Source organism: Kryptolebias marmoratus, linkage group LG8, assembly GCF_001649575.2.
Source record: "Kryptolebias marmoratus isolate JLee-2015 linkage group LG8, ASM164957v2, whole genome shotgun sequence".
Lineage (NCBI taxonomy): Eukaryota > Metazoa > Chordata > Actinopteri > Cyprinodontiformes > Rivulidae > Kryptolebias > Kryptolebias marmoratus.
The window spans coordinates 18836823-18862622 of NC_051437.1; the positions used below are offsets into that span (position 1 = coordinate 18836823).

Here is a 25800-nt window from a genome sequence, read left to right on the forward strand (position 1 = left end):
GGGGGGGGGAGGGTGGGGGCCCTCGTTGCAACGCCTCGGTCACGTGACGCTCCACGGCGAGGGCTTCGCTCCCCGGCCGCCGCTCCTCGGGCACAGTGCGCGAGCGATGCTGAGGCGGAGATGGGGGATGAGACCCGGTAGCTGCTGCTCCTCCGGCGCGCGCGCGGACACGCGAGTTATGGCCCGGCGATCCTCGCGGGGGCAGCAGGAAGGTCCCGCGGCAGCCCGTCTCCAAGAGGTCCCGCTCTGCTGAGGTTTCCTCCGAGAGGCGCGGGCACGGAGCGAGAAGGTCCCCTGAAGACAGGCGGCCGGAAGCTGCAGGTAGGTCAACTCCAAGCTGCATCCTCTGACAGCTCCACAAAAGTTCTTTTTGTCCCTAAAAACTCAGCTCCGGTCACTTTTTTTGGTAGCATTTCTCGCCTAATTTGTTTATTTGTTTTTTGTTTTTCTAGGTGGTTGCAACAGCCTGAACCCCCTCCCCTCCCTCCCTCCCAATAGCTGTTGAATTGAGCACAGGGGCGCAATGCATCAGCCCTGCCAAGTGGACAGAACTGTCCCACAGCGAGGCACGGTAAGACCACCCTGTTGCCCCCTCCTTTTTCTACACAATAATGCGGTTTTGTGTTTGCCCCCGAGGACTAAGCCCGCAGCTTACAGTTAAACACCCTTTACTCACGACCTAATCTTAAAAAAAATTCCCAAAGGCCTATGTATAGGTTTCCCCCAAAGCCCCATAAAGGAGCCAGGCAGAAATGGAAGCGCCTGTTTAACCAGAGAGTAAAGATTTCGTTTCCAGATATGAGGGGGGCTGAGTGTATAACATGCTCAAAAACAGGTTAGCAGCCAGGCAGGAACATGCCTGCATACTGATAATCTTACAGTGCCGGTAAACGCCTGTCATTTCTCGTCTTGGGAGTTTGCGGGCGGCTTTCTAAAACACTGCTTGGATTCACATAAACTTGTTCACCTCTGCTGATCAGCCGGTGGGTCTGAGTGGGACGTTTCGTCAACTTCAGAGGTAAACTTTTTCAGCGCGCACACTCGAATACATCTCACACACGATAAAATGGACAACGAAAGCCAACACTTCTGCACGAGAATCTATATATGATGGATGCACTCCTCGGGCGCCATCATCAGATTTGACAGAAACGAACTCTCCATCCCTGTTTTTCAGACTTTACCCCATGCTGTGGTGATTGCTTTGCTGTGTCAGTGTAACATGTGGAACTATTTTGGACGTGTGCTGTTTGTTTGACCCACTTTTTTCCCCAACAGGTTGCTTGGTCAAGAGGCTGATTTTCTTGCCCGTAGCTCTCCAAGCCCTTTACGACCCGCCTATATTAAGAGCACAGCTCTGACAAAATTCCAGTTCGGGTGGTACTGTTTGTAGTTTAGTGAAGACGTGGCTGTGCGGAGCCCGGTCTCCGACGGTTATTGTTGACATTGGCATCATCAGTCAGAGCACTGAATCTTCCTGTCACTTTTGGAGTATGTGCTTGCTTGCAAAGATCACACACACACACACACACAGACAGATAATAACAAGACAAAACCTTTTCTTAAAGCCTGAAAACATGCTCAACAGGTGAGTCAAGCTTGTTCTGAAAGGCAGGTGGGAGGGCTGTAACGGTGTTTACTCCATAATGCCTCTTAGCTTTTAATTCTAAGATGCGATGACAGTTGAGTCCAGTGATGGTGGAACATGTAATTGCTGTAGAAACATTTGCATAACTGAACTTTTGGAGGGTTCATTGTTCTATGAGCAAGACAAGCATGTCATTTTCTCTGGAATTCCTCGTGTCGAGCATTTTGATTTCAGTAAAACTTGTTAAACTCCCATTGACTGCAACTCACTTTTCACCTCAGAGGTATAGCTAATAATTAAATCCACCAAGCATCTTTTTAGCTTCAGCTGTAATACTGGCAATTCTTCATTTATTGTAAGCTTTAGTCTTTATTTCTTTTTATTATCGCTTACTGTTGCCTTCGTGTTCTCCTTGCAGGTCTAAAGCTGATCTGGATGCAGCCGTAATTCCAGGTGCTCTTCGCCCGCCCTCAGAATGACACTCAGAAACTAGGTCTTCTGAGTTCATTCCGCGTCCGCAGTGCCTTCAGGCCTACCACCGAGACTTTTCAGGTAAACTCCCAAATATTCACACGCAAGAGAAACAAAACCAGTTCTTGTTAAATTAGACAAACAAGATCTTGTTGATCAGCTGGTAATGGAGCGCTCCTGACAGTTTGAGCTCTTCTTTTCTTTAACTATCTAATTACATTTCATTCAACATCAAATAACATGTGGTTTACAGGAGACACCCAGCCTAAATCCCAGCATCCTAATCTTCAAACCGTGAAACATTTTGTTTTTTTTCAACTGAAACAGGCGTGTGTGTGCAGTATGTAGGCCACAGAAACGGAGAAAAAACTTATTGAATCTTGACTACGGTCTCATATCTGAAGGAGAAACAGCACTTTGAATGTAACATACAGCTGGAGACGCTTGCTGCTGTTCTTCCTACTGTCCGAACTCCCAACAGGAGATCCCTGGAACAGACGTGCTGTAGATTTCTGGCTTTAAAGACTGTGGCAGTGAAATGGCGTGCTGCCCTCTTGTCTCAAACACAGTGTGTAGACGTATCCTAACCTAATGTACGGTTTGTTAAATGTTGCATTAATATAAACTAAAACATCCTCAGAATCTGTTTCTTAACAGTAAGAAGGGAAACTCAAAATGATCAAATCAGGAAGAAAAACTATGTTTTTTGGAGTAAAGAGTGGGGAGTAAACGACTCAGTGGTACACAGGTATGCAAACCTTTGCTTTCAGTATTTAACATGAACCCCTCGTGCAGCGGCAACTGCAGCTAAAGGTAAACTATTGATCAGCTCCGCACCTCAGCTCGGAGGAACTTTAGCCTCTTCTGTGCAGAGTAGCTTCAGTTCCGAGATGTTGGTGCGCTTCCTTACATGAGAGCGGATTTTTACCTGTCCGTTACCTTTCATTAAGTGTATCCGTGAGCTGTATGGGAACAGATCGACACACGTGGCGTCATCCAGCTGAATTTGGCGTTTCTGTCATGTCAGCGGTTTTACGCTCAGAGGTCAAAAAAATCCAAAGACAGGAAAAGTACTGGACTGAGAGCCGTCCCTAAAAGGAAATCCATTTTTATAGATGAATCAATGTGCTGAGGTCCCTCCTTTTACCTCCTTTTTAAAAAAATATTTAATATGTTATACATAAATAATTAACGAGGTGTGTCATTTGACATCCTCCATTCTGCTGAACGTGAAACATAAAATTCTTCGTTTAATAAGTTTAAACAACTTCAACTCATTAGTTTGTAACTTTATCACAACGGTGTTGCAGTAAATAAGTTTGCAGCAGATTTTTTCATTTATTTTTATTTTTTTTGGCCGTACTGTAATCAGTTTAGCCCTCGGAGCTTGTGTGTGCGCACGGCGGGATAACCTTTAAGTTGATGTTGAAACTTTGACTTTCAGCTTTGTGGCTCCGTGACTCCTGTTGGACCGGAGCCAAAACCTTTGGCCACACTTCTTGTATCTTGCCTGATTAGTGTGATGTCTGCAGTCTGTAGACGATGATAAACCAAATCCATTGCTCTAGTGTGTCAACTGTTTTTGTCAGCGGTCTCTAACAGGCAGGATTAGAGGAAAACTTCCATTCATTTGGCCATAACCTCTTCTAGAAACTGAGTGTTTTTGATTTACTGCAGTCAGAGTCATTATTAACATCCAAAAGAGGTTATCAGATGTGTGACCAACTAAAATGCACCTAGACTTGCATTTTATCAACATTGAAGATGATCAAAACCTTTTTAAAAGATCATAAATTGGTGCACATCCTAGATCCTGTTCTGGTTCTAGGTTTTAGTTTCCAAATGATTTTATTCATTTGTTTCACGCAGCTATTGGTCCATTTATTGCTGTAGAAATCCCCCAGCGATTTCCAAAACGTGTGAAACTCCTTTTTTTTTCCTTGTCCCAAATTTTTACTTTAAATTTTACCTTTTGTATTGGACTGTAGGAAGGCTGCAGCTAAATTTCTGAACCAGGGAAATTGGAAAACAAATTAGCTAACAGACCTTGACTACAAACAAGCAAATTGATCAATACTTCCCTAATTTATTTAATGTAGTTCAATATTTGGATTTATTTCATTATTTGTCTGGTAACAACCTTTTGCTAAGCAGCAAATTGTGTCCAAAAAAATAATGGAAGTTCAATCTGTTTTCTATAGAAAACCTTAAGAACTGAAAAAGCCTTTTGGACGAGAGGTGAAAAGTCCAATTGCCTTCTATTTAACCACTCAGGATTGTCAAATGTTGTTTATTCATTTATCTTTTAAGCTTTAGGACCAGCCAGGGTTGTTGTCAGCCTTCATTTCCACCCTCTGTGCTCAAACAAGATAACGAGCTGCTTGATTCTTGCTTTATATTGAAGCAATAAAATTTATCTTCACTGCATTTTTACTCATATGGTGTTAAAGTGAGTACAAAGGCATGAACTTAAGGCATTTGTTGGAGCTAAAGGATTTGTGGAGCTGACTGCAAACCGAGCCTCTCTTGGTTTCTTTTTACCACATCTCCAGTTTTCTCAGAGACGACTTTGTTTTCCAGCATCTTAGGGGTCGATTCGCTGGAAAACTCCCCACTGTCCCTTTAAGACCTCTGTTTTCAGGGTGCTCGAGTGTATTGTATATCATGCACGGTCAAGGACTCATAAATCAGGCCTTCAGGAGGTGGAGATGAAAATAAACAGTAAACAGAAAATACGTCTTGACTAATAACTCCAAAAATAGATTGTAGATCAAATTCTGGAGAACATCATTCATAAATTAATCAAACTCAAACTTCCTTTTAAACAAGATAAGTAATTAAATCATTAAAGAGGCATAGTTACACCATTTTGCTGCCCACCGTCCCTCTTACCCTCAGATTCTCAGCACATTCACAAACATGCACTCTTGTTAACACTATTTGGAGAGGCGGATACTTTCCTCACACTACACTGGCCCAATTCATTCCACTTTTAATCTGCTTTCAGCTTTCTGTCAGTTCGGTCCAAACTTATTATACAGGTCTAAGTCAGATTGAGTTAACAATGAAGGCTCTAAGAGACCAGTTTTTACTATGTCTCCAGCTTTCCCGGAGATGACTTTGTTTTCCTGCAGCCGAGGAGATGGTGACACTCTCCATGAGTTCGCTGCACATTTAGGACGTTCTAATAGAGATATTCAACTTGTTGTGTTGTTTTATTGTTCCCAATATGATTTTTTATTATGTTTTATATCCTTATTAACTTAGACATATTTATAGTTACATTTATGTGTTGCAAACCTGAAGTGAAACTTGTTTTCAAATTGTTTAATTGGTTATTGATGTTGTTTCTGAGCAGATATTTTAAAGTATTCTATCTAATTAGGGATTATTTTGTTTCTTAAGTTTGCATGTTATGTCTTTATGTTTGTAGGCGTCACAGTAATTTAGATGTGACTCATTTTAACAGACTGACATCCTGCAGAAACATCAAACCTCCAAAATATTACCGGGTTTTTTTTTAGCCATGTAGATATTATGTTTGCTCTGTTCAATATTTATGAATGATTGGTTCTGAAATCATGATATCACGTATCTCTTTAGGGCTGAAGGCAGGGAATCTTATCTGAGCAGAAAGAAAAAGTTTCATGTTATATTAATTCATCCAAAACAAGCAAAAATTCCTCCACAGAATAAGTGTAGACAACAAAAACATCAATAAACTAAATTTATATCCTGTTATTTCCCTATCCCTTTTTAGTAATACACGCTATTCTTTTTGATCTGATGTATTGTTGCTTTATTCTGCACATACAGAACAATAATAGGCTATTTTTATTGTGAGACAACAGAACTGTTTTGGTTTATCTGTCTTTTAAGGATTGCATGTGCATCATTGAACAGGTTGGGGAACTGAACAACATGTAAGACTTCCCACAGCCATAATTTAAGATAATTGATGAGTGCAACACACCTTACTGGTTTAACACATGTTCATTAATGCACAAATGTTGGCTCATCTTTGGACTGATTTCAGAGCTAGTCTCTGAAGTATGCAGAAGATCTTTAAAGGAGAATGGGACAAATTTACAAGAGTAAAGTCCAAGGGAATGTAAACAAGCTATAGCTGTGCAATAAAATGTTCCAAAAGGAAGGCTTACCTGATTTTAAAACCAAGTCACACATTAAACAAGGCTTAAAGTCATGTTCTGTGCAATTCAGATCCACCCCCAAATCGAAAGGTTCTTCCTTTGCTGCACTTACTCCACCTACTCAACTGTATGTAAACTTCCTGACAGACACAACTCTGGAGACAGACCTCTGCCTCAGCTTTGGTTGGTCTGAGTAATTAAAGTTACTATTACTGTTTTACATATTCAAATCAGTGAACCAAATTTCAAACGAAATTGCCAAATCCTAATCTGTTTAAAAAGAAACCAGCAGAATGTCAAAGTGGAATTAGGCATTGCCGTTACTCATAACTTTTTCATGTGGTCTGCTGCACTGTCTGTCTCCACGGCACCACCCCTGCATCCGTTTGTGGCCTGCTGTTCTCAATTATTCCTGATGGGGAGAGCCAAAAGTTCAGCTCTGCTTATATTTGATTTAATCTAGTGTTTGTGTAATTACTTTATTTTTTTTAGGTCTCTCTTTCTGTGTGACAATAATTTACATACAACGCCTTGTGTGTTGGGGTCATCATAATCATTTCCAATCCCAGAGAGGAGGATCCCTGGCAAACATGTTCCAAGAAGTAATTCAAGGTTGCGCTGTACCTGTTAGGAGGCAAACAGCTCGCACCCTTCCGAGAGCCGGTTGATCATAAATCAGCTCACCACAAACGTTCAACTTTGCTTCATAAAGCTTCAGTCTCACAGTTAAAGTCTCCACTTCAAGAGCTGTAAATGTATAAAAACACTCATTCATCTGAACACGCAGGACTAAAATAATGTGCTTTAGAAGAACAAGGGTTTAACCAAAACCTTTGGTGGAATAAACAGTAATCAGTGTTCCTAATAATCTATTTACATTCTGTTTGTGCGCTTTTAGCTTTCTGTCACCTTGATGTCAAATTCGAATCATATATTTCATTAGTAACCTGTATGCTGAGATAATCTGTAAAAAAAAAAAGATCAAGAGTTTTATGATGTGAGGAGAAATTCAAGCTGAGGCCAGGAGACACACCATTCACCAAAAAGCCCAAAACTCTCACCTGATCGGGGACCCCTCACCAGTTTGCACCATTTTTGTGAAGGTTTAGGGTCTTGCTAAAGACACTTGACAGAATTGGGATTCAGACTCTACCATTTAATATATACATTTCCTGCTAAAAGTCTTCTTCTGACTTGAATTTCATGCATTATTTCCTGTTCAGTGTTGTGTCTGCATTGTGTCATCCCCATGAAGAGAACTAAAGAAGCTTTTATGTCAAATTATCTTTGTGTAACAATGAAATACCTCCTGACTTGGATGCATAGTGACCTTCACAGCCCTGTGTATTCACATTAGGGTGAAGCTCTTTACCCATCCAAGAGATACAGTGAAACAAAAGAGATGCCACAAAATGACTTCATTGTTTTTTTTAGTAGTCAGAGCCTCCAATATGTACCTTTAATCACTGCACAACAAAGACAATCATCGTGCTCAACTCAACTCATTTAAATATTAACTTTGCCACTCAGTGACATAAAGAATCAAATAGAAAGCCAACGCTTACTGTGGTGCTTTTAATCACTGTAAAAGAATTGAAAAGTTCTGGTTAAAAGAGCAACACTTTTTTTCTAGACAAAGATTAATACTTGACTGTGAGAACCACCAACAACAGTGACTTTACTAAATGAAGCATAAACTGTGAGCCTTAGTTGATGAGTCCACAACAGGAGTTTCAAGTTTTCATTCTAGGTTTATTTCAATCACTTATTACATTCTCCTCTTGGGGCATGAATTATTTTTGCAGCCAAATCGCTTAACTACAAAGTTAAATTATTATCCGCCCAACATGCAGGGAACAAGCTGTTGCTTGCAGAAAGCATAGAAATATACTCGTTCCTAAATGTTTGCTCTATCAGTTATACAGACCTTATGTGAACACTGGTCAGACGTTAGTGAGGACAGAGGAGGTGAAGTATCCAGGTTTGGTTGCATTGTGCACAGCTTCATGGTCAAATGGGTGGATTTATTTTTGCTATTTTTGAAAAAGTGAAAAAGAAAAGTGGAAGTGAAACTGTAAATATAAAGAAAACAGCTTAATAAAGTGTAAAAAAAAGGTTTTTAAGCTTACTTGAGGTGTTTTTAGGGCAGCTGTGGCTACAATGTAGCTCACCACCATCAGTGTGTGAATGAATGGATGAATGGGAGAATGACTTATTGTAGTCTGTAGCGCTTTGGGGTCCTTGGACTAGATAAAGTGCTATACAAGTGCAGGCCATTTACCATTTAGGCCATTTTGTTTGAATAAAGACTTGAGATGCATTTGCAGCTACTGACAAAAATGACATGATCTAATATTTCATCTAATATTTTAAATGATCCCAAAACCTTACAGTAGCTCTTGATTAGGAGTTTACTATTGAAACGTGGATAAAATCCATAGAAACATCTGTTGTTTTTCTTCAAAATGCATCATTAAAAAACATTCTTGACTCCCTATTGTAGATGGTTTATATTTCATAATGAATCTTGCACATTGCTTAAAATGGTGCAATCATCACAACTCTGTTTGTTTTCTTTTTGCCTCCAGTGAAAAGAGGCCATCATGAATCTGTTCAGGAAAGACGCCATGGCCACGAAGAAGGAGAAGGAGAAAGAAATTCAGTATGAGGACCCTCCAGATGGAGGGTGGGGCTGGATGGTTGTGCTGCATTGTTTCCTGGTAGGTGGACCTCTCTTCCTTGCTGTTTCTTTAATTTTTTTTTTTGTTTGTTTTGTTCACTTTGAGTATTGGTTCAAATCTCAGTTTATCTGTTGGAGAGCCTAGACCATTGATAAAGGTGCCAGTATTCCTGAGAAAACATGCTTTATTAGTAGGGTTTTTATTTTCATTACCTTCAATTATTGTAATGCTTCTTTAGCTGGTCTCTCGGGATGCACAGTATAAAACCTGGAGTTGGTCCAGAACATGAATGTGGGGTTCAGAGGCTGAGTCTGCACTTCTTCACCTCAGCTGTTTCAACTTTTTGCTTTATAGAGATTTAGTGCTCAGAGCTAATGGCAGGTGATTCCCTCATCTGCTGAACACACAACTACAACAGTTTTATATGTGAACTATGTGTATTTAAGGTACGTTTTGTATACAGTTGATACCACGCATCATATATGTCTATCTTCATTGGTGTGTTTGTGCAGGTGAATGTCCTTGTGATGGGAACACTAAAAAGCTTTGGAATCTTCTTTGTGGCATTTCAAGATGAGTTTGGAGGCTCCTCAGAGAGCATCAGCTGGATAGGCTCAATCATGTCTAGTCTACGTCTGTCTGGAGGTTTGAATTAAAAATAATTCAATATATTTTTGTCTCATACTTCACCTGTTTAACTGTTCAAGTCTGGAACTGGATTCTGTTCATAATGTTTGGATTTAAATTCGAAAAGAAATTTTTTCTTTTTTTAGCCTTGACGTTTTCCCTATTTGAGGTATAATAGTCAACAAGTTGGATGTTTTATGACTGTAAACTTAAAGCCAAACTGATCGAACTTTGTGCATCTTCTCCTGTCACTTCTGTAGCGCCCATCGCCTCCGTGGCCTGTGCCAAGTTGGGAGCCAGAGTAACTTCGATCACAGGGGCAGTGCTGGTTAGCGGGGGATTTATCATGAGTATTTTTGCCAGCAGCGTGATTTTCCTCTACATCAGCATGGGAGTGGTAGTTGGTGAGTTGAAATGTGTGCAAGCTGAAAACAGCTTTTTGATTGATCATTTGAACCAGTTTGGGCATGTTCCTCGTGTGGATTTGTTTGTTTTTTTGTCGATATTTTTCAGGAATGGGTTTTGCTCTACTATACCAATCCTTCTCAGTGGTAACAGCATTGTACTTCAGAAAACGATTGGCAACAGCGTATGCGATTGGGCGGTCTGGAATGGGTTTGACCTTTGCCCTAGCCCCATTCACTCAGCTGCTTCTGGATCAGTATGCTTGGCAAGGTATGCAGAACAAATACATCAATGAGATGATGTGAGTCAGTAAGATTTTATTTATTTATTTATTTTTTTTGTTATCCACAGGTGCAATGCTGATTCTCGGAGGTCTCATGCTGAACCTAGTGGCTTCTGGGATGCTTCTGCGACCCATCAACGTGAAGCCACCTGGTTCAGCCATCCAGAAGAGCCCTGCTGTTTCCATCAAGAGCTCTGCCGAGAAGGAATACCCTAAGAGCTGCTTGAACGGCTCATCGGCTTTATCCAATGGACTCTCCAAATCAGACTCTCTCCCACCTTCCCCCTTACCTCACAGGGACACTGAGAGCCTGAGAGGGCAATGTATTCAAGGCCAGGCATTGAACCCTGAACTGACCAGACTGGTTCTGAATGGTGTTAACGGCCACGAGCCTCACCACGACTCAGGTCAGTGTAAGCCCACGGCTCCCAACAGCCCAGCAGAGCTAAACGGTAGCATGAATGGGTCCACCACTGTTGGATTTTCTTCACATGCCAGCCTGCCGAGTGAGGTGACTGTCAATAACACCAAAGTATTGGATTTTTCTTTGCTAAAGAACCCCTTCTTCTGCATCTACACTTGGTCCTTGGTCTTTAGTCAGCTAGCTTACTTCATCCCCTACTTCCACCTGTCCGCCAGGGCCAGAACTCTGGGCATCGATGCAATGGATGCGTCTTTCATCATCTCTGTGGCAGGTGAGGCTAAGTTTAGTCAATGTTTGTTACTGAAACGATTCTTTTCATTTAAAAAAAAAAAATGTTTCAAATTTTGGTAAGGACAGCCTCATTGCTTTTTTTAATGTCTTATACAAGTTGAATGGAAATTTCCATCTGTTATAATCTAACATATCTGAAGGTTTTTGGGATTCCTACATAAAAACACTGGGAAATATGGAGGTGGTATCCTGATTCAAGCCTGTTTCTGCTGCACCCGGGCCAGACTGCATGCTGTCATTGATGCACTTCTCAGTTACTATAAAGAAGTTGTAAAATAAAATGTCAGGGCAGTTGTCACAATGATTTAAAAAAAAAAGGTTGGTATTTTGGCAATGTTATTACTATAAACAAACTTCTTTGTCTACCGGGAATGGTTAAAGAAAACTCCACTTGATGTTTAGGAAAAACTATGTCAGAGTTTTGACCTTGAACCAAAACAAAAAAGTCATGGAAGAACCTGAAGCGAGCAGTTAAAGAGCGACAACCCACTGATATTTCACAGTGAAAATGCTTGATATAAAGAAATAAATTAAAGCTCCTCCAAGCTTTTGTGCAGGAGATATTTAACTGTAGTTATTACTGTTCAGTGGGATCTTCTCAGTCACTGTATTTTTTTAAAGCTAAATTAGCAAACACGAGGTTAAACTTCTTCCAGGTATTACATAATCTGAGTCTGTCAAACATCTACATCACCTTTTCTTTAATGAATTTGATTCGAGTCAAAACTGGCAGTTTAATAAAGCACCATTTCACAAAGAGACAGTGGATAGTTGGCTGCAGGTCTTTGGATTTGACTAATCATAGACTTTTTGCAGAGACTGTTAAGGGGTGGGTCCAGTTTTTTTCAGTCAGGATCTTCTACATGATGCAAAGAAGTGCTCAGTCAACTTTTAAGCATTAATTATTTGTGAGCTGCTGAGACTCTGCAGTCTTATGTAATGAATCCTCTTACATAAAAGCTGAACTTTGGTCCACTGGCCTGGACGGGTGGGTTTAGCAGTCTGCCACTGATGAGGCCCCTCCATATGACCAGAAAACAGCATTAACATTTTGACCACCTACCACATAGGCATGTAGGTCTTCGTCAGCACTTTGTCAGCACTTTGTCAGCACTTTGTGAATTATTGAGCAGTTGTGAACTTCTGTTTTATAATATGTCTGTTGGTAATATTCAGTTTTCCACAATCCTTTGATAAGATACATTAGAGGTCTTTAGTGTCATACACTCTGTTTTATTTATCTAAAATGTGCCTATTTGAATTCAAATGAGGCATTTTTGTCTCCAGATGTTTTAGGTATGTTTTGTAGAGCTCTTTTTAGGCATTTTATTTCAGGCTGTTTTTGTTTTGTTTTTAATTTTAAGAAAAAAACTTTAAGGTCCAGCATTAATTGAAGGGATGTGAATTGCCCACCACCTTTCATACCACAGTTTGAGGCATCTTTTCCTGAGAAGGGATGGAGCTATAGTTGTTTTTGTCAGACCTTGTGAGGGACATAGTGCTATAGTTAGCTATGTTATAGCCATTTTTGTGTTTGATAAGTTAGCTTAACTGTAGTGGCCATCTTAAATAGGGTAGACTATTATTAAGTTGTAGATGTCCATCAAATTATGACTTCCTGTCATTAAAATCCGTCCTCTGGTTCAGGAAATATTTTGCTAATGCTACGAACAAACACATACATGCACACACAGACAGACGAAAAAAAACATTTATCGCCTTTTTCTTTTGGCAGTGGGCAATAATAACGTTCTATAGTTTGATGCAAAACAACACAAGCCTGCACAAAATGGGAAACATGACAGAAAAAGCACTGAGAAATCCCTTTGAGCTCGCACAAGAAAAGCAACACTTCTGGATCGAGCCACAGATTGGAGTCAGACAATACTGTTGTATAAAATGACACAAGCAGAACTAAAAGTGACCAACTAATTTGGTAAAACCATCAACTTTGAATAGCTGTAAGACAGGCCCAGAGAATATAGATGTCTGAATTTTTTCTGAACGTTTTGCTCCGATGAGTTTTGTGCCAGCACACAGCAGGACTGACAGATTCCTTTGACTTAGATGTGTTTGTTCTTGCGTTCTCCGGTCATGTGCGCTGTAGTAAAGAAGAAAAAGAGACACGGGGCGCCGCCCACACTACCAAAGACACCATCCTGGTGTCCCGCTGTCTCCCCTTTTTTCCAAACCAGTGTTGCCACCGGCTTGGCTGAGGGAGAGAGAAACGGCTGTCATCTGGGTCAGTGTGTTCGTCAACTCTGTCACCAACACTGGAGCTAACCCGAGTCGCTAGGCAACGACTAACTGAGTGAAGTTGTTGGCGGGGAGACAAGAGGGGGTCCCAGTTTTGTTCGGGTCCAGTTCTGAAGTGGATGATACTTTGCAGAGGAGCACTGAAAGTAAAGGCATCAGTGGTTTCACTCTTTGGTTTAATATTGTTAACATTTCCCAGTTTATAACAATCGTCTTGCCTTGCTCCTCCCCAGCTCTTGTTAATGTACTGAAGATTGGTGATTGTTTGTTAGGGTAAGCAGCACCAACCTTAAAAGAATAGTTCAGATATTTTGAATGGGGGCTCTGTGGAAAGGTTATGAGCAGTTAATATCTTACCTGTTGTAGACAGCTCTTTGAATGACCTCAGTTTGAAGAGAGTTTAATTCTGACTAACAGGTAGTTCAAGTGGGGCAAAGACCAAAGTGAATTCTTGCCATTTTAAAACGGCTCCAATCTCAAGCATTTCTTAGTGGTTTTTGTGAACGCTAGGATGGGCATTTTAAAGATTAGATTCATTGGTAAATATCTGATATTTCTTCTATTATCTGAGCCTCTTCCTTTCCCATTCCATTCCCCAGTTCCCACTACAAACATAAGACCAGCTTGCGGAAATTTGTGTTTATCACAATGCAAGCTTATTTTGCCCTTTACCCCTATAGAGCAATTTAAAGTTACTTATTCCTGTATAATATACAATTAAAGGTTATCCTGAACTATGTCAAATGGTGTAGTTTGAAATAGTTTATTCCAGTAGTTTTTCAGATTTACTAATATGCAGTTTTGAAATGTGGGTCCACACTCAATGTAAACAAAGCACTCTGACAAAAAACATGAGTCACATGATAAACCTACATTAGGCTGTAGTCTGCTATATTTACTATATTCTGCAAATATAGCAGAATTGGCCAAGTGTAGAATCTTAAAGAAGACATTTTGGTGGAAATATTTAAATAAATCTGCTGCAAAAGGAGAAACTGAGTAAGACAACTGTACAAATAATCAATCAGGGCGGTGGAGCACCATAAGGACAGTTTTCGGCATTCAAACATACACACTTTTGGTAGACCGGTGTGTTTACTGTTTCCGCCTAACTTATCTTTGTATCTGCATACTTTACTCAACAAATCTGAGCGTAAATATGAACTAATTTGTCAAAATTGTCAGACATCGTGTTTCGTATGGCCCTTCTGCAGACGCCGCCATTGTTGTCCTATTTTCAGTCACTTCGACTGTTTCTGTAGGTAAACGAATGCATGTGGTAGTTGGCAATTTGCTGGGATGGAGTTTTTTATCTTTTTTTTTTTTTTTTTGCGGGACCTTGTATCAATAAGAACACACTAATTGAAAAAGCACTGTTGGGAATCAAATTGGCAGGTCACCACCAAGTGTTGGTGTTAAAAAAAAAAAAGGACAGTCATGATGGTTACATCAGCTGCTGCCTGTGTTTGTGCTTTTCAGTAACCATATAGTTTTATGTACATAATTGTATAATGTGAAACTAACAGTGATGTAAAGCGTTATAAAATAGCGTTAAAACAAACTGCTATAATATTTATGAGACTGGAGCAGTCCTCTTTGGTCTTAGCCCGTCGTAAATTAGCTGTTAGCTCATCAGTCAGGTTAAAATTAAACTCTTTTTCACCAAACTGAGGTTGTTCAATTAGCTATCTGCAACAGGTAACATATTAACAGTTTATAACCTTGCTGTTTTGTTAATTGCTTTAACTGTTTCTTTACTTGATGACACAATAGAGAGTAACGGACGGAACCAATGTCCTTGATGCACTTGGTTGGATGTGCTGCTACTTGGAGAGGCCAAATTTAAACAGCTTTGTGTTGAGTTTGAGCAGGAACAGCTGCAGGGCTAAACCAACCTGCTGAGGCTAAAACACACAAACAAACTCACATCTTTTCAGTATGCAAGCGGGGGACACTCCGGGACATTTCTCAGATCACAAAAATGAGAACACATAAACATTGCACAGCTGCCTCATGTCATCGATTTAACCTCGTTTTAGGTCCTGTTAGGTAAGTAGTGCAGAGGTGCTCACTGACCAAGCCTCTCATTGTTTTAGTCAAACAGGATCCTTTCTAAGCCTTAAAAAATGTGAAGACTCACAAGATTTCCTTTGGTTCCTAACAAAGTGTCAGTGGATGCAGCCTGTGGAGTTGTGCTGCAGAGCGTCTACAAAGGATGAGTTACTGTGATACACACAAAACCAGTTTGTTTCATTGATTTATCGCTCAGCGCTGCCTGCTTATTGCTATTCCTGCAACGGTCAATACACCGCTGCAGTTTCTGCATCGCCTATCACATTCCAGTTGACCTCAGCAAAGAAAAGTCCATATCTGCCCAGTCATCACGTCCCAGCAGAAATAGCAATCAGACGCAGGAGATTAAGTGCATAACAACTAGCTCAGGTCTGGGTTTGAGTGGTACAGTGGAGGGATGCCACTATCTCCCACCGTCAAAGGCCAAAGGCAGGCCATTATCTTCTTGCCCGCGTCTAAATGTGAATGTGTGTAATCATTTGTTTGTGGTGTTAGCAGAATATCTTATGGACCACTGAACGAATTTAAATGAAACTCTTAGAAAGTGATCATTGGATGTATGTCTGCAATTCATTAGGATTTGGAGTCAGCCCAATTCAAGATGGCTGCCACAGCCAGCTGATCTAAAAAAAAACTATAATTCAGCTAATTTTACAGCTTTTGAGCAAAGATTTGGAGTGGTTGTAGCTGCGCATCATCTCATCATCTCAACTTGTACTCTGAGCACTACACAACTTTGACATTAACTATTGCTGTCGACCCGATTTGTTAGCAAAATATCTCATGAACCACTGGACGGATTTTATTGAAACTTTCAGAATGTAATCCCTGGGTGTATATCTAACATTTGGAGTCAACCCAATTCCAACTTTGTCATTTTTTATCATGATATAACTCAGTCTAAAGGAAAGATGAAAGACAGTGGGTGATATGCATTTAAAACGTTGCCTTCTTTTTTCCTCTTTATTTCTTTAAATGTCACGTTTAGTTTTAATTTCTCATCCTGTCCTCCATCCACCTTTGCATTTTGTTCCAGGTATCACAGAGACCATCGCCCAGCTGGCCTCAGGGTGGGTGACAGACAGGAACCTGTTCCATAAATATCATTACCACAAAGCCTACCTGATCCTCTGCGGTTTGGTCAACCTGCTGTCCCCTCTGGCAACGTCGTACATACTGCTGATGGTGTATGCTGTTTTCTTCGCTATCTTCTGCGGTGGATACATGGCTCTGCTGCTGCCTGTTCTGGTAAGAAAAAACCTGTTCATGCATTGGTCTTCCTTCAAACAAATCATCATCAGTTCCTGGTTCTTTGTGGCTGAAAACCTTTAAATGGTTTGTTTGTTTTAAAAGAATCGACTCATTATGCTTTGAATTCTATCTCCTGCTCAAATAAGCTGTGTACGACTATAACTCCGTCCCTTCTTGTCGTGATGATGATGATCTTAGTTTAAAACTCTGGCATGAAAGCCGATGGGTAATATGCATTCTTTCAAGAAGTGCAAGGCCTTTAATGAATGGGAAAAAATGCTTTAGAGCTGTCCATCTTTCAGCACTGTAAAGGAGGAAATGTGATCATGGTGTATTTCTATTAGCTATCAGGGTTTTTTTTTAAGTTTAACAAATCTCTCTGAAAGTTATCTTAGTGGTATCACTACTGTTATAATTACAGCTGTGGTGTAGATTCCACTATTTGTTTCAATTTGAACATACTATCCAACCTGCATCAGTCTCATCCTGATACATTCAGGCTCGTCCCTCCGGTGAATTCACAGACGTGTGGAACGAATGAGGTGGTTTTATTACGTCGTTAAATAAGGCCCAAACCGGAACAGTTCTTTGAAAATGTTTTCCCCACCTGCTGTTATGGGTGGGACAACATATTGAGTCATTGGGTGTTCAGTATCTTCAGGTTAAACTGTATTCATGCTGACATTTTGAAAGTGCGTTGATTTCACACACCTGTGGTGTGGTCTCAGCACCATCCCTTTGGGCCTGAATAATAATGTGTGACGACCTAAAAGATAAAACACGATTTTGGTTTCTGTTTTTCAAATCGAATGAGAAGAATCGTTTCATATAATACAGAAAAAAATGTGCCCACTGATGACTTTAGTTTTACAACCAATTATTCCATATAAGTTGTTTATTCCATCAATTATATAAAACACTTATACGAAACCTGGAGTCACAGAGCAGCTGCCACTGCACATGTGCCAAATCTGACTTTATGAAGTGTCACAAAACTCAGCAGCGAGCTAATCTGATTTAAAAGTCAAGTATAATATGAACAATAATTACTTGTACACTGATTGCAGCTCTGTTTATGATAATAAAACATCTTTGAAACTGTCATTTGTTAAAGGGACACCTTTTTTGTCAGACGTATCCATGCCTTACTCATGCTCTCAAGCTGTTGAGCATCGTAAAAATAAATGCCACCAATGCAGAGTGCATTCACATTCACAACCCCACTTCGTAAAAAGTTGGGACGTTGTTAAAATGTCAAAAAAAAAAAAAAAGAAACAGAATGCAATGATTTGAATATTTCATAAACTCATTTTATTCTGACTGGAACATATTACCATTAAACAAATGTTTCAACTCAGAAACTGTACATTTTTTGGAAAAAGAAGATAATTTAGAATTTCTGGCAGCAACAGGAATCAAAAAAAAAAGCTGGAACAGGGTAATGTTTCCCGCTGTGAAGCATCCCCTCTTCTTGTAAAAACAGTCTGTGAACGTCGAGGAACTGAGGAGAACAGCTGCTGGAGGTTTCGGAGGGAATGTTGTCCCATTCTTGTCTGATGTAGGATTTTAGCTGTTGAACAGTTCTGGGTCTGTGCCAAATGTTTTCAGTTGGTCAGAGGTCTGGACTGCAGGCAGGCCAGATCAGCATCTGAACTCTCCTCTGAAGCCATGTGTTGGAGTGGATGCAGCATGAGGTTCAGTGTTGTCTTGCTGAAATATGCAAGACTTTCCTTTAAAAAAGACCTTGTCTGGATGAGAGCATATGTTATTTTAAAATCTGTACTGATGGTGCCTTTCCATTGTCCATATCAGAGGCATTAATGCACCCTCATACCATCAGAGAGGCAGGCTTTTGTGCTGTGCTCTGATAACAGGTCAGACGGTCTGTATGGCTTCCTCTTTGCATGGCAGAGCTTTAACCAACATTTGTGGATAACATGGTGAACAGTGTTTAAAGACAGTGTTCCTGAGCCTGTGACTGATGTTCATAACAGGATTGGACCTGTTTTTAATGCAGTGCCGCCTGTGGGCCCAAAGATCCCAGCATTCTGCCTTGTTCTTTGTGCAGAGATTCTTTAGATTCTTTATATCTTTTGATGATGTCATGAACTGTAGATGATGGAACATTCAAAGTCTTGCCAATTTTCCTCTGAGGAGTAATATTCTGAATTTGTTTCATTTTTAGACGCAGTTTTTCACAAACTGGTGACCTTCTGCCCTTCTTTACTTCTGAGAGATCGAGCCTCTGTAAAATGGTCATTTTCTGCCCAATCCTCTTACTGACCTGTTGCCAGTTAACCTAAATTCTCCGCTAGGAGTTTCTTATTCGTACCACTTACTTTGACACCATTTATTGTCCCTGTTGCCTTTTTAAGATGTATTGCTGCCATAAAATTATAAAGTAACTGTTTTTTCCCCAAAAATGTATAATTTTTTAGTTTTTTAGACATTTACTATGTTCCATTGTTTATGAGATTTGCAAATCATTGCATTCTGCTTTTAGTTACATTTTACACAATGACTCAACAGTTTGTGAGAGAAAAACGTACATTCAACCAATTCTCCCACATGAGGAAGAGAACTATAAACCATTAACTTTTATTTTTTTATTTGTTTTATAAATTTAAGACAGGGCATGTTTATTTTTAAATCAATTCTTTTTATTTTGTACCTAAATAAAATTGAGAAAAATAGTTTTAGTCAACAGAATTATAAAAGAAGTCATGTCAAAGTTTTTGTCTTATCACAATAAACACGAGGTGTTTTTGCTGTTTTTTGGCTTTGTGTTTCCAGCTTCCTGTTAAATGTTGTTTTGCATGGTGTAATTATAAGATTTGAGCTGTGGTGCAGTACATGCAGATCATTGTGTAACAGTTATAACATGTTGTAACTCTGCTCAGTGTGTTGGGGATGAATGTGCCTTTTTGCCCTGCAGGTTGATCTGGTTGGCTCGGAGAAACTCAATAACTCCATGGGCTTCTCCATGTTCTTTGTGGGCTTGGGCTGCCTCACAGGGCCTCCTTTGGCAGGTGAGTGGATGGTTTCTTGGAAAACCCTCCAAGAGTTATGCATGTGCTGACTCATTTTTTTCCCAAATGTACATAAACACATCCATGGGTTCTGCATGTGTTGAAGGAAAGCCATGACAGTACTTCTCTTTAAAGTGATTCGTTACAGAGTTTGTGCGTGTTTCTGTTCGAGTGACGGTCAGATGACTTAAGACAGGAAGTGTGTGTGTAATGGAGCGCCAATGAGGTGACTGACAGGTTGACAGGCCTACTGCCTCATTTTCATACTCTGCCCTGAATTCCTGGAAGTGCCTTAAAGTGTGTGAGCGTGAAAACTGAAAACATACGGGAGAAAAAAAACAGTGTTCAGTCAGCACGTACTGGAAATTTGGATTTGCTTTGAGAAAAACGCACACGGGGGTTACTGGGTCAAAGCCTCAGAATAACAGTTCTGTATTCATGGAGGGCTGGAGTCACTTTATTTAACTGATGGCAGCTTGCCTTTTGTAGTCTTAGAGAGCTGCTTCTAATCTGGGATCAGTTTTTCGTTGCATGTGCTTCGCTGCGTTGGATCAGCGTCTCTGTCTGAATGTTTAAGTCTTCGCCAGGTCGACTAAAAAAAGATAACCGTACACCTGATCTGCTGAAGCCGTCTTCAATATGTGGAGCACGCAGATTACGTGTCTCACGATAAACACACAAACTCGGTGATGCGTTTTAATTTTCATTAACTGGGTCAGAGGTCTGCAACCTTTACATTACAACTTTACCACCTTTCCCACTAAATTAAGTTTGCATAGAGCCACAAAATGTAAATGACCCTTAAAAACATACGTGATCAATTTTAATTTATCTACAGTTTATGTTGCATTGATTGTATGCATTGATTTTTAAGTGATTTTTAAAGGAAAAAAAACAATATATGCTTTAACAAAGAAAAATTACACTAAGCAGACCAAGTTAAATCCATATTTATGTAAAAGAGTAGCCCAGTTAGGGGTAAATAAAGCACTGCAGTCCATTGCCTTAAAAAGAATGAACATTCTGTAAAAAAAAAAAAAAAATTAGATCAGTTTGTTTTGTAATTATGAGTTTTGTTGTTTTTTATAAATAGAAGACCGGAACTTTTATTTACTTAAACTACTTATGTGCCTGGCATTTATTAACGGCACGCCTTTACTTTTAGTATTTTAGTATTTGGAAAGGTTGCTGAAAGGCGCTGTACGTGTTTATCGCTGCTCTCAACCTGGAGTGTCGGCCAGAACACCACTTAGGCCAGGATTCAGTTCAGTACAAGATTCTCGGCTGTGTGTGTGTGTGTGTCGTGTGTTATTCTTCAGCAGAATAAGGATGAACGAGTGAGGGCTGTTGGTTTGAGCAGGTGTGTGCGTGTGTGTGTGTGTGTGTGGTTTTTCTGTAAAGGAAACAAAATATAGAAAATAAGGCCAAAGTGTTCCAATATTACATGTTCATTACACCACACCATTACACCTTATATAACAGAAATAAGCTCAACCATAAACCAGTATTAATATTCAGAATTAGAGCAGGTTAACTCCACAGTTAAATAATAACCATGTTTCTATATTAGTCAGAGGGAATGAACGTTCAGCATGTAGCATTAGCTCTGACTTAGCAACAGGTGAAAATAACAGCAAATAAACAGCATCTAACCACACATTTAACTCCGTAAACACCCAAAATATCACAACTTACTTGTCAATGACGCACATCTACATGGAGAACAAACATAACGCTGGGAAATAACTCTGTTGTCCTGCTCCCGAAATTTACTCACCAGATATCAGCAACGTTCTGATAGCGCTGGATGCAGCAGCGTGATGACATCATTGCTACCCTAAACTCTGTATCCCTTAAGGGACAAAAAGGTCGCTAAACAGGAAATCACATCAGATAAGAATTATTACTTAACTCTAAACCTCAAAATGCTTATAAATTACACAACATTAAAGGTATTTTGCACTTTTACTTTACACTTTACTATGACAAAGTATAGCTGTATGTTTCTACAACAGCTATATTTTGATGCCAAGATATAATCTTTGAGCAAGAAATTCTCTTTCTTGCAAAAAAAGTGGACAAATAAACTGCTAAAGTACCAATTCCTATTGTCAATTTAAATAGGCTATAAACATTACATTAGGTTCCACAGGTTGCAGACCTGTGTTCTAAGTACCTGTAGGAAAGTAAAATATATGTCTGTGAAGCCTTGAACACGTTAAATTTAAATAAGGATTTAAATAAGGATCTCATGGATCGCAGGGAGTGAAAGATGGCGAAGGGCCTCAGTAATACCTTTCAGCTCGGCTCACCCCGTCTTCTGCTGGAATAAGAAACCTGCGTTCGGCTGCAGGGTGTTGACAGTGTTCAACCTGCGATCCTCCTGCTGAAGGATGGTTCTATCAGCAGCAGCAGCTGAGCTCTTATCTCAGTCACGTTTCGTCAGCGGAGATAGCCAAAGCCTTTTAAAACCTAATGTGTTACCAAACGTGGGTTAACTAGGTGTGGGGTGAAGGTCTGGGCCTGTCAGCACGCCTCATGCAGCTCAGAAGATGAGAAGGAAAAGTTGGACCACACTGACCTACATTTCTGCAAAACTTGGCAATGAGCAGACTTTATCGAACACATCTGAAAATACTTACTGATGGCCAAAATATATTTTTACAAAAGTTCTAACTGGTGCCAAAAATTATGCAACCAAATATTACTCCCAAAGTGTTTCCAGGAAACTGATTCTGTTTGGGCATTTTCATTTTGTCTGTCTTTATTCTGTTTATTGTACAAAAAAGTGAGTAAATTAATAAAAATATTTGATTCTTAAAAATATTTTTGAGTTAAAAGCACAGATAACATTTTCAGAGTAATAAAATCCAAAACCTTGAACTTTTATTATTATTGCATCTTTGTGTGTTCATGAAGCAGTGATTAGTTTTTAACTAAACTTTCGGAAAGTGATCACTGGACGCACGTCTCCTACTGATTAACTTTTAGAGTCAACCCAATTCAAGGTGGCCGCCACAGCTAATTAACCTGAGCGAACATAACAACGGCTATAATTCAGTCAGTTTTACAGATAAAGTTTAAATCTGGTGTGGTAGTAGCTGAGAGTCATTAACAACACACACTCTGAGTGCTAACAGGTCCACGAGATCGTCGTTTAAAACTTCAGAAATAGTGGAACAGGGATAGATCAGATATTCTGTTTGATTCTGTGAAAAGGTAATGATGTTGTCGATCCGTCGCTCTTTGAATGACCTCAGTTGTGAGAAACAGTTTAATTCTGATCAGACTGACAAGCTAAGGCTCGTCCAAACGATGGCAGCAATCCACTTTGGCCTCGGCTCCTTCCAGACTTGGCTTGTTCGTCTTGCCAGACTTAAACTCTTCTCCCAAATTAGGTCGCCCAAAGAGCTATCTATAGGTAAGATAATATTTGTTCACGGCTCACCCATAAACCCCCACTTCAGAATGTCGTAACTGTCCCCGCAGGTGACGTTTAGCGTGCTCATTCAGCGGTGCACAGACACTTAACCCGTCTCTGTTTTGTAGGGTTCCTGTACGACTACACGCAGACGTACGACTGCTCTTTCTACCTGGCGGGCCTCTGCTACCTGCTCTCCTCCCTGTCATTGTTCATGGAGCCGCTCGCTCAGCGCTGGAGGGCCAGGAAGAAACTGCCCCAGAACAAGAAGGCAGAAAGCAGCTGTAAGATTAACGGCTGCTTCACCCCGGACCACCTACAGAACGGCGCCGTGTAGGAGTGACATCTGTTGATCGTGAGCCAACACGCTCACGACCACCGGCCCTCAAACCTCGGACCCTGGACTCAGACCTGAAGTGGGGACCTTGGCCATTACTTTAGCACAAGCGACACCAGCAGTACAGTAACACGAGAACATGGTCTGAACGCTGAAATAAGCCAAAATGATTTGCTCTGCAAAATACTTTGTCCCTTTATTTTCTTATTGAAATACAACTGAAGGGGATCACTGCGAGGGTAATTTATTAGAGGAAAAAACTACCCTGTCTCCTAACGCGACAACAAAACTGCACTGACTTTGCAACAATCAGCGGCGTGCAGTTGATGTCAAACTCTTAGTTAAACTGAGGTCACGGTGGAGCAGTTTATGGTTATACTGCATGACACTTCCTCTGATCTTTAAAAGGCGGGTAATCGAATTACTGAGCAAACATATCATTGCAGCTTGTTCACATGTCACCGTATGTAATCTTGTAAATGAAGCCAAAAACAAACAAACCCGTAGCGGCTGCAGTTTAACAGAAACTGCATCTTGTCGGATTATCGTAGGCATGCGCTAACACTGAACTCTCAGATCTTTGAATATTTAGATCTATTTTTTAGCAATACTTTAAATGCTGTTTTGTCTTTGCCAGCAGAATTTCATCCAGTTACGTATCAGAACCCTCAATGTCTGGTCCAGAATTTTGGAATAACTTTTATATAATTTAGATTGTTTTTTAAAAAAAATATTATTATTATTTTCCCAATTGTTCTGATTGATTTCAGTTACTTTCTGTCCCTCTTATATGCCCAAAAGCTCATTAATCTATTCTTCTAAAACCCACAATTCTTACGTGTTGCCAAGTTTCATGCTCTTTAAATTCAGGAAGGAATAACAGGTAACTTTTGCCACTGAAATTCAGCTCAGATATGAGCTGTTTTTGACACCTTCACATACTCTGACTTGATGTTTTTACGTTCACGTTAGACGTTCATATATCAGCTGCTGACATTCCCGCTTTCAGCTCTTATTTTTAAACCGACACTTAAACCTCAACATAAAAGTCAGCAGGAGCACCCGACACTTTACCGATTTTACTCCATAAATAGCGTTTGAGACACTTTAACTGACAATAAACACAGCTGTCACGACTCGTACGCCGTCAAATAAGGCTGAAAACAGTTCTACTGACGCGTTGATTCTGTCAATGTATAAATAATTCGAACCGCTGAATCATTCTTTCTCTCTAAGTTAAGTACGTTTGTGCTCACCAGGATAAAGTTCCAGCCGCTGGACTGAATTAATCAGGTTCAGCTTCTTTAGTTGTTCCCGCTTCACATGACAATCCAAAGTTAACTTAGATTTAAAATGTCTCCAACTCTGCACAATTATTTTATATTTTCAAAAATGTAAAAACACTATGGCCTCTTTGCACATGTTCCGCCTGAATTCCTCTGCACAAGTAAGAATACTTCATTTAGGCTGCAATGAAAAAAAACACAGTGGAATAAATCAAAACCTCAGTTGTTGCTTTTCAAAAGCCTCAACCATAAAGTCTCTCATCTTGTTCGTCACAGTGAAAATGCACGTTAACCCAGACGAACCTGGCAGTTCTATGCAAGTGCGCACTCACTCGCAGCATATTCCTTCACCTGGGATGCACGTACTCTAAAAGCTGCAAACACACCAGCTCCTGAGAGAAGAAGCCACTTCCAGCCGTTCCCTTCGTACCTAAATTTCACTCAGACTGAAGAGCGACGGGGGCCGACGAGCTCCACGGAGCAGCAGGGTTTTCTGTGCTTTTGTGTGTGAGGTTTTGCCTTTTTTTCTGTCAGCTTTTTATGTGTGAAAAAAAAAAACAAAAAGAAAAAAAAGAACTGACCAACTACGTGTGAGATGTTGACCACGAAGGCCGACAGGACTGTTTCAGACTGGTACCCGGACTTTTCAGCGCTGGCCATGGAAGTGCACACTTAAATGTTGCTGTTTATATTTGGGAGTATGTTTTTTTTTTTATATATATACGTTTTATTTCATTGTTTTCACAGTTGCCTTACTGGGGTGATGTGTCTTTTACTAACTTTCTTGTATATTCAGCCAAAGATCGCATTAGAAACCTACCTACCGACTTGAAGCCTCACCCCAGTTTCATTTGTAGTCAGCTGGAAATCCACTGATGTCTTTTATTACGCTGCCCTCTTGTGGTCAAAGAAGGCTCCTTCTCCAAGAATGCAGTTTCAATTAGAACCAACTTATTTCCCCTCAGCTGGTTTTCACAATGCGGAGCAAGGCTCTTTGAATGCTTCCTTTAAAGCGTCATGCACAAAAGCTTTTTTGGCTCATGGGCTGCATTCACTACAAGTACGCTTTGGTGATTTGGGGCCACTGAAGCTTCTCTATTACAAACCTTTTTTTTTTTTTTAAATAAAAAACTATTTGATGCTTTAAAGTAGACACGGTTATGGATCATTTTACTTGTTAGTCACTTGTGTATTTGAAGAATCTTTACATGTCAGAGTAGTTTTGG

The 25800-nt window shown here is 40.1% G+C and overlaps 1 protein-coding gene across 2 annotated transcripts; it reads left to right on the forward strand.

Annotated features, from left to right (window-relative positions):
- The first annotated feature begins 34 nt into the window (after positions 1–34).
- On the forward strand, positions 35–25183 carry slc16a4 (solute carrier family 16 member 4). 2 transcript variants are annotated; one of them, XM_017417717.3, is made up of 11 exons: positions 35–321; positions 453–571; positions 2007–2140; positions 8799–8930; positions 9404–9536; positions 9779–9922; positions 10032–10193; positions 10275–10901; positions 16287–16498; positions 19437–19530; positions 23080–25183. In XM_017417717.3, the coding sequence occupies exons 4-11, from the start codon at positions 8814–8816 to the stop codon at positions 23286–23288; spliced, it is 1698 nt and encodes a 565-aa protein (XP_017273206.1). In that variant the 5' UTR covers positions 35–321; positions 453–571; positions 2007–2140; positions 8799–8813; the 3' UTR covers positions 23289–25183. The 2 variants fall into 2 exon arrangements, with proteins under 2 accessions (XP_017273206.1, XP_017273207.1); XM_017417718.3 differs by lacking the exons at positions 35–321; positions 453–571 and adding an exon at positions 669–1018.
- The last annotated feature ends 617 nt before the right edge of the window (positions 25184–25800 follow it).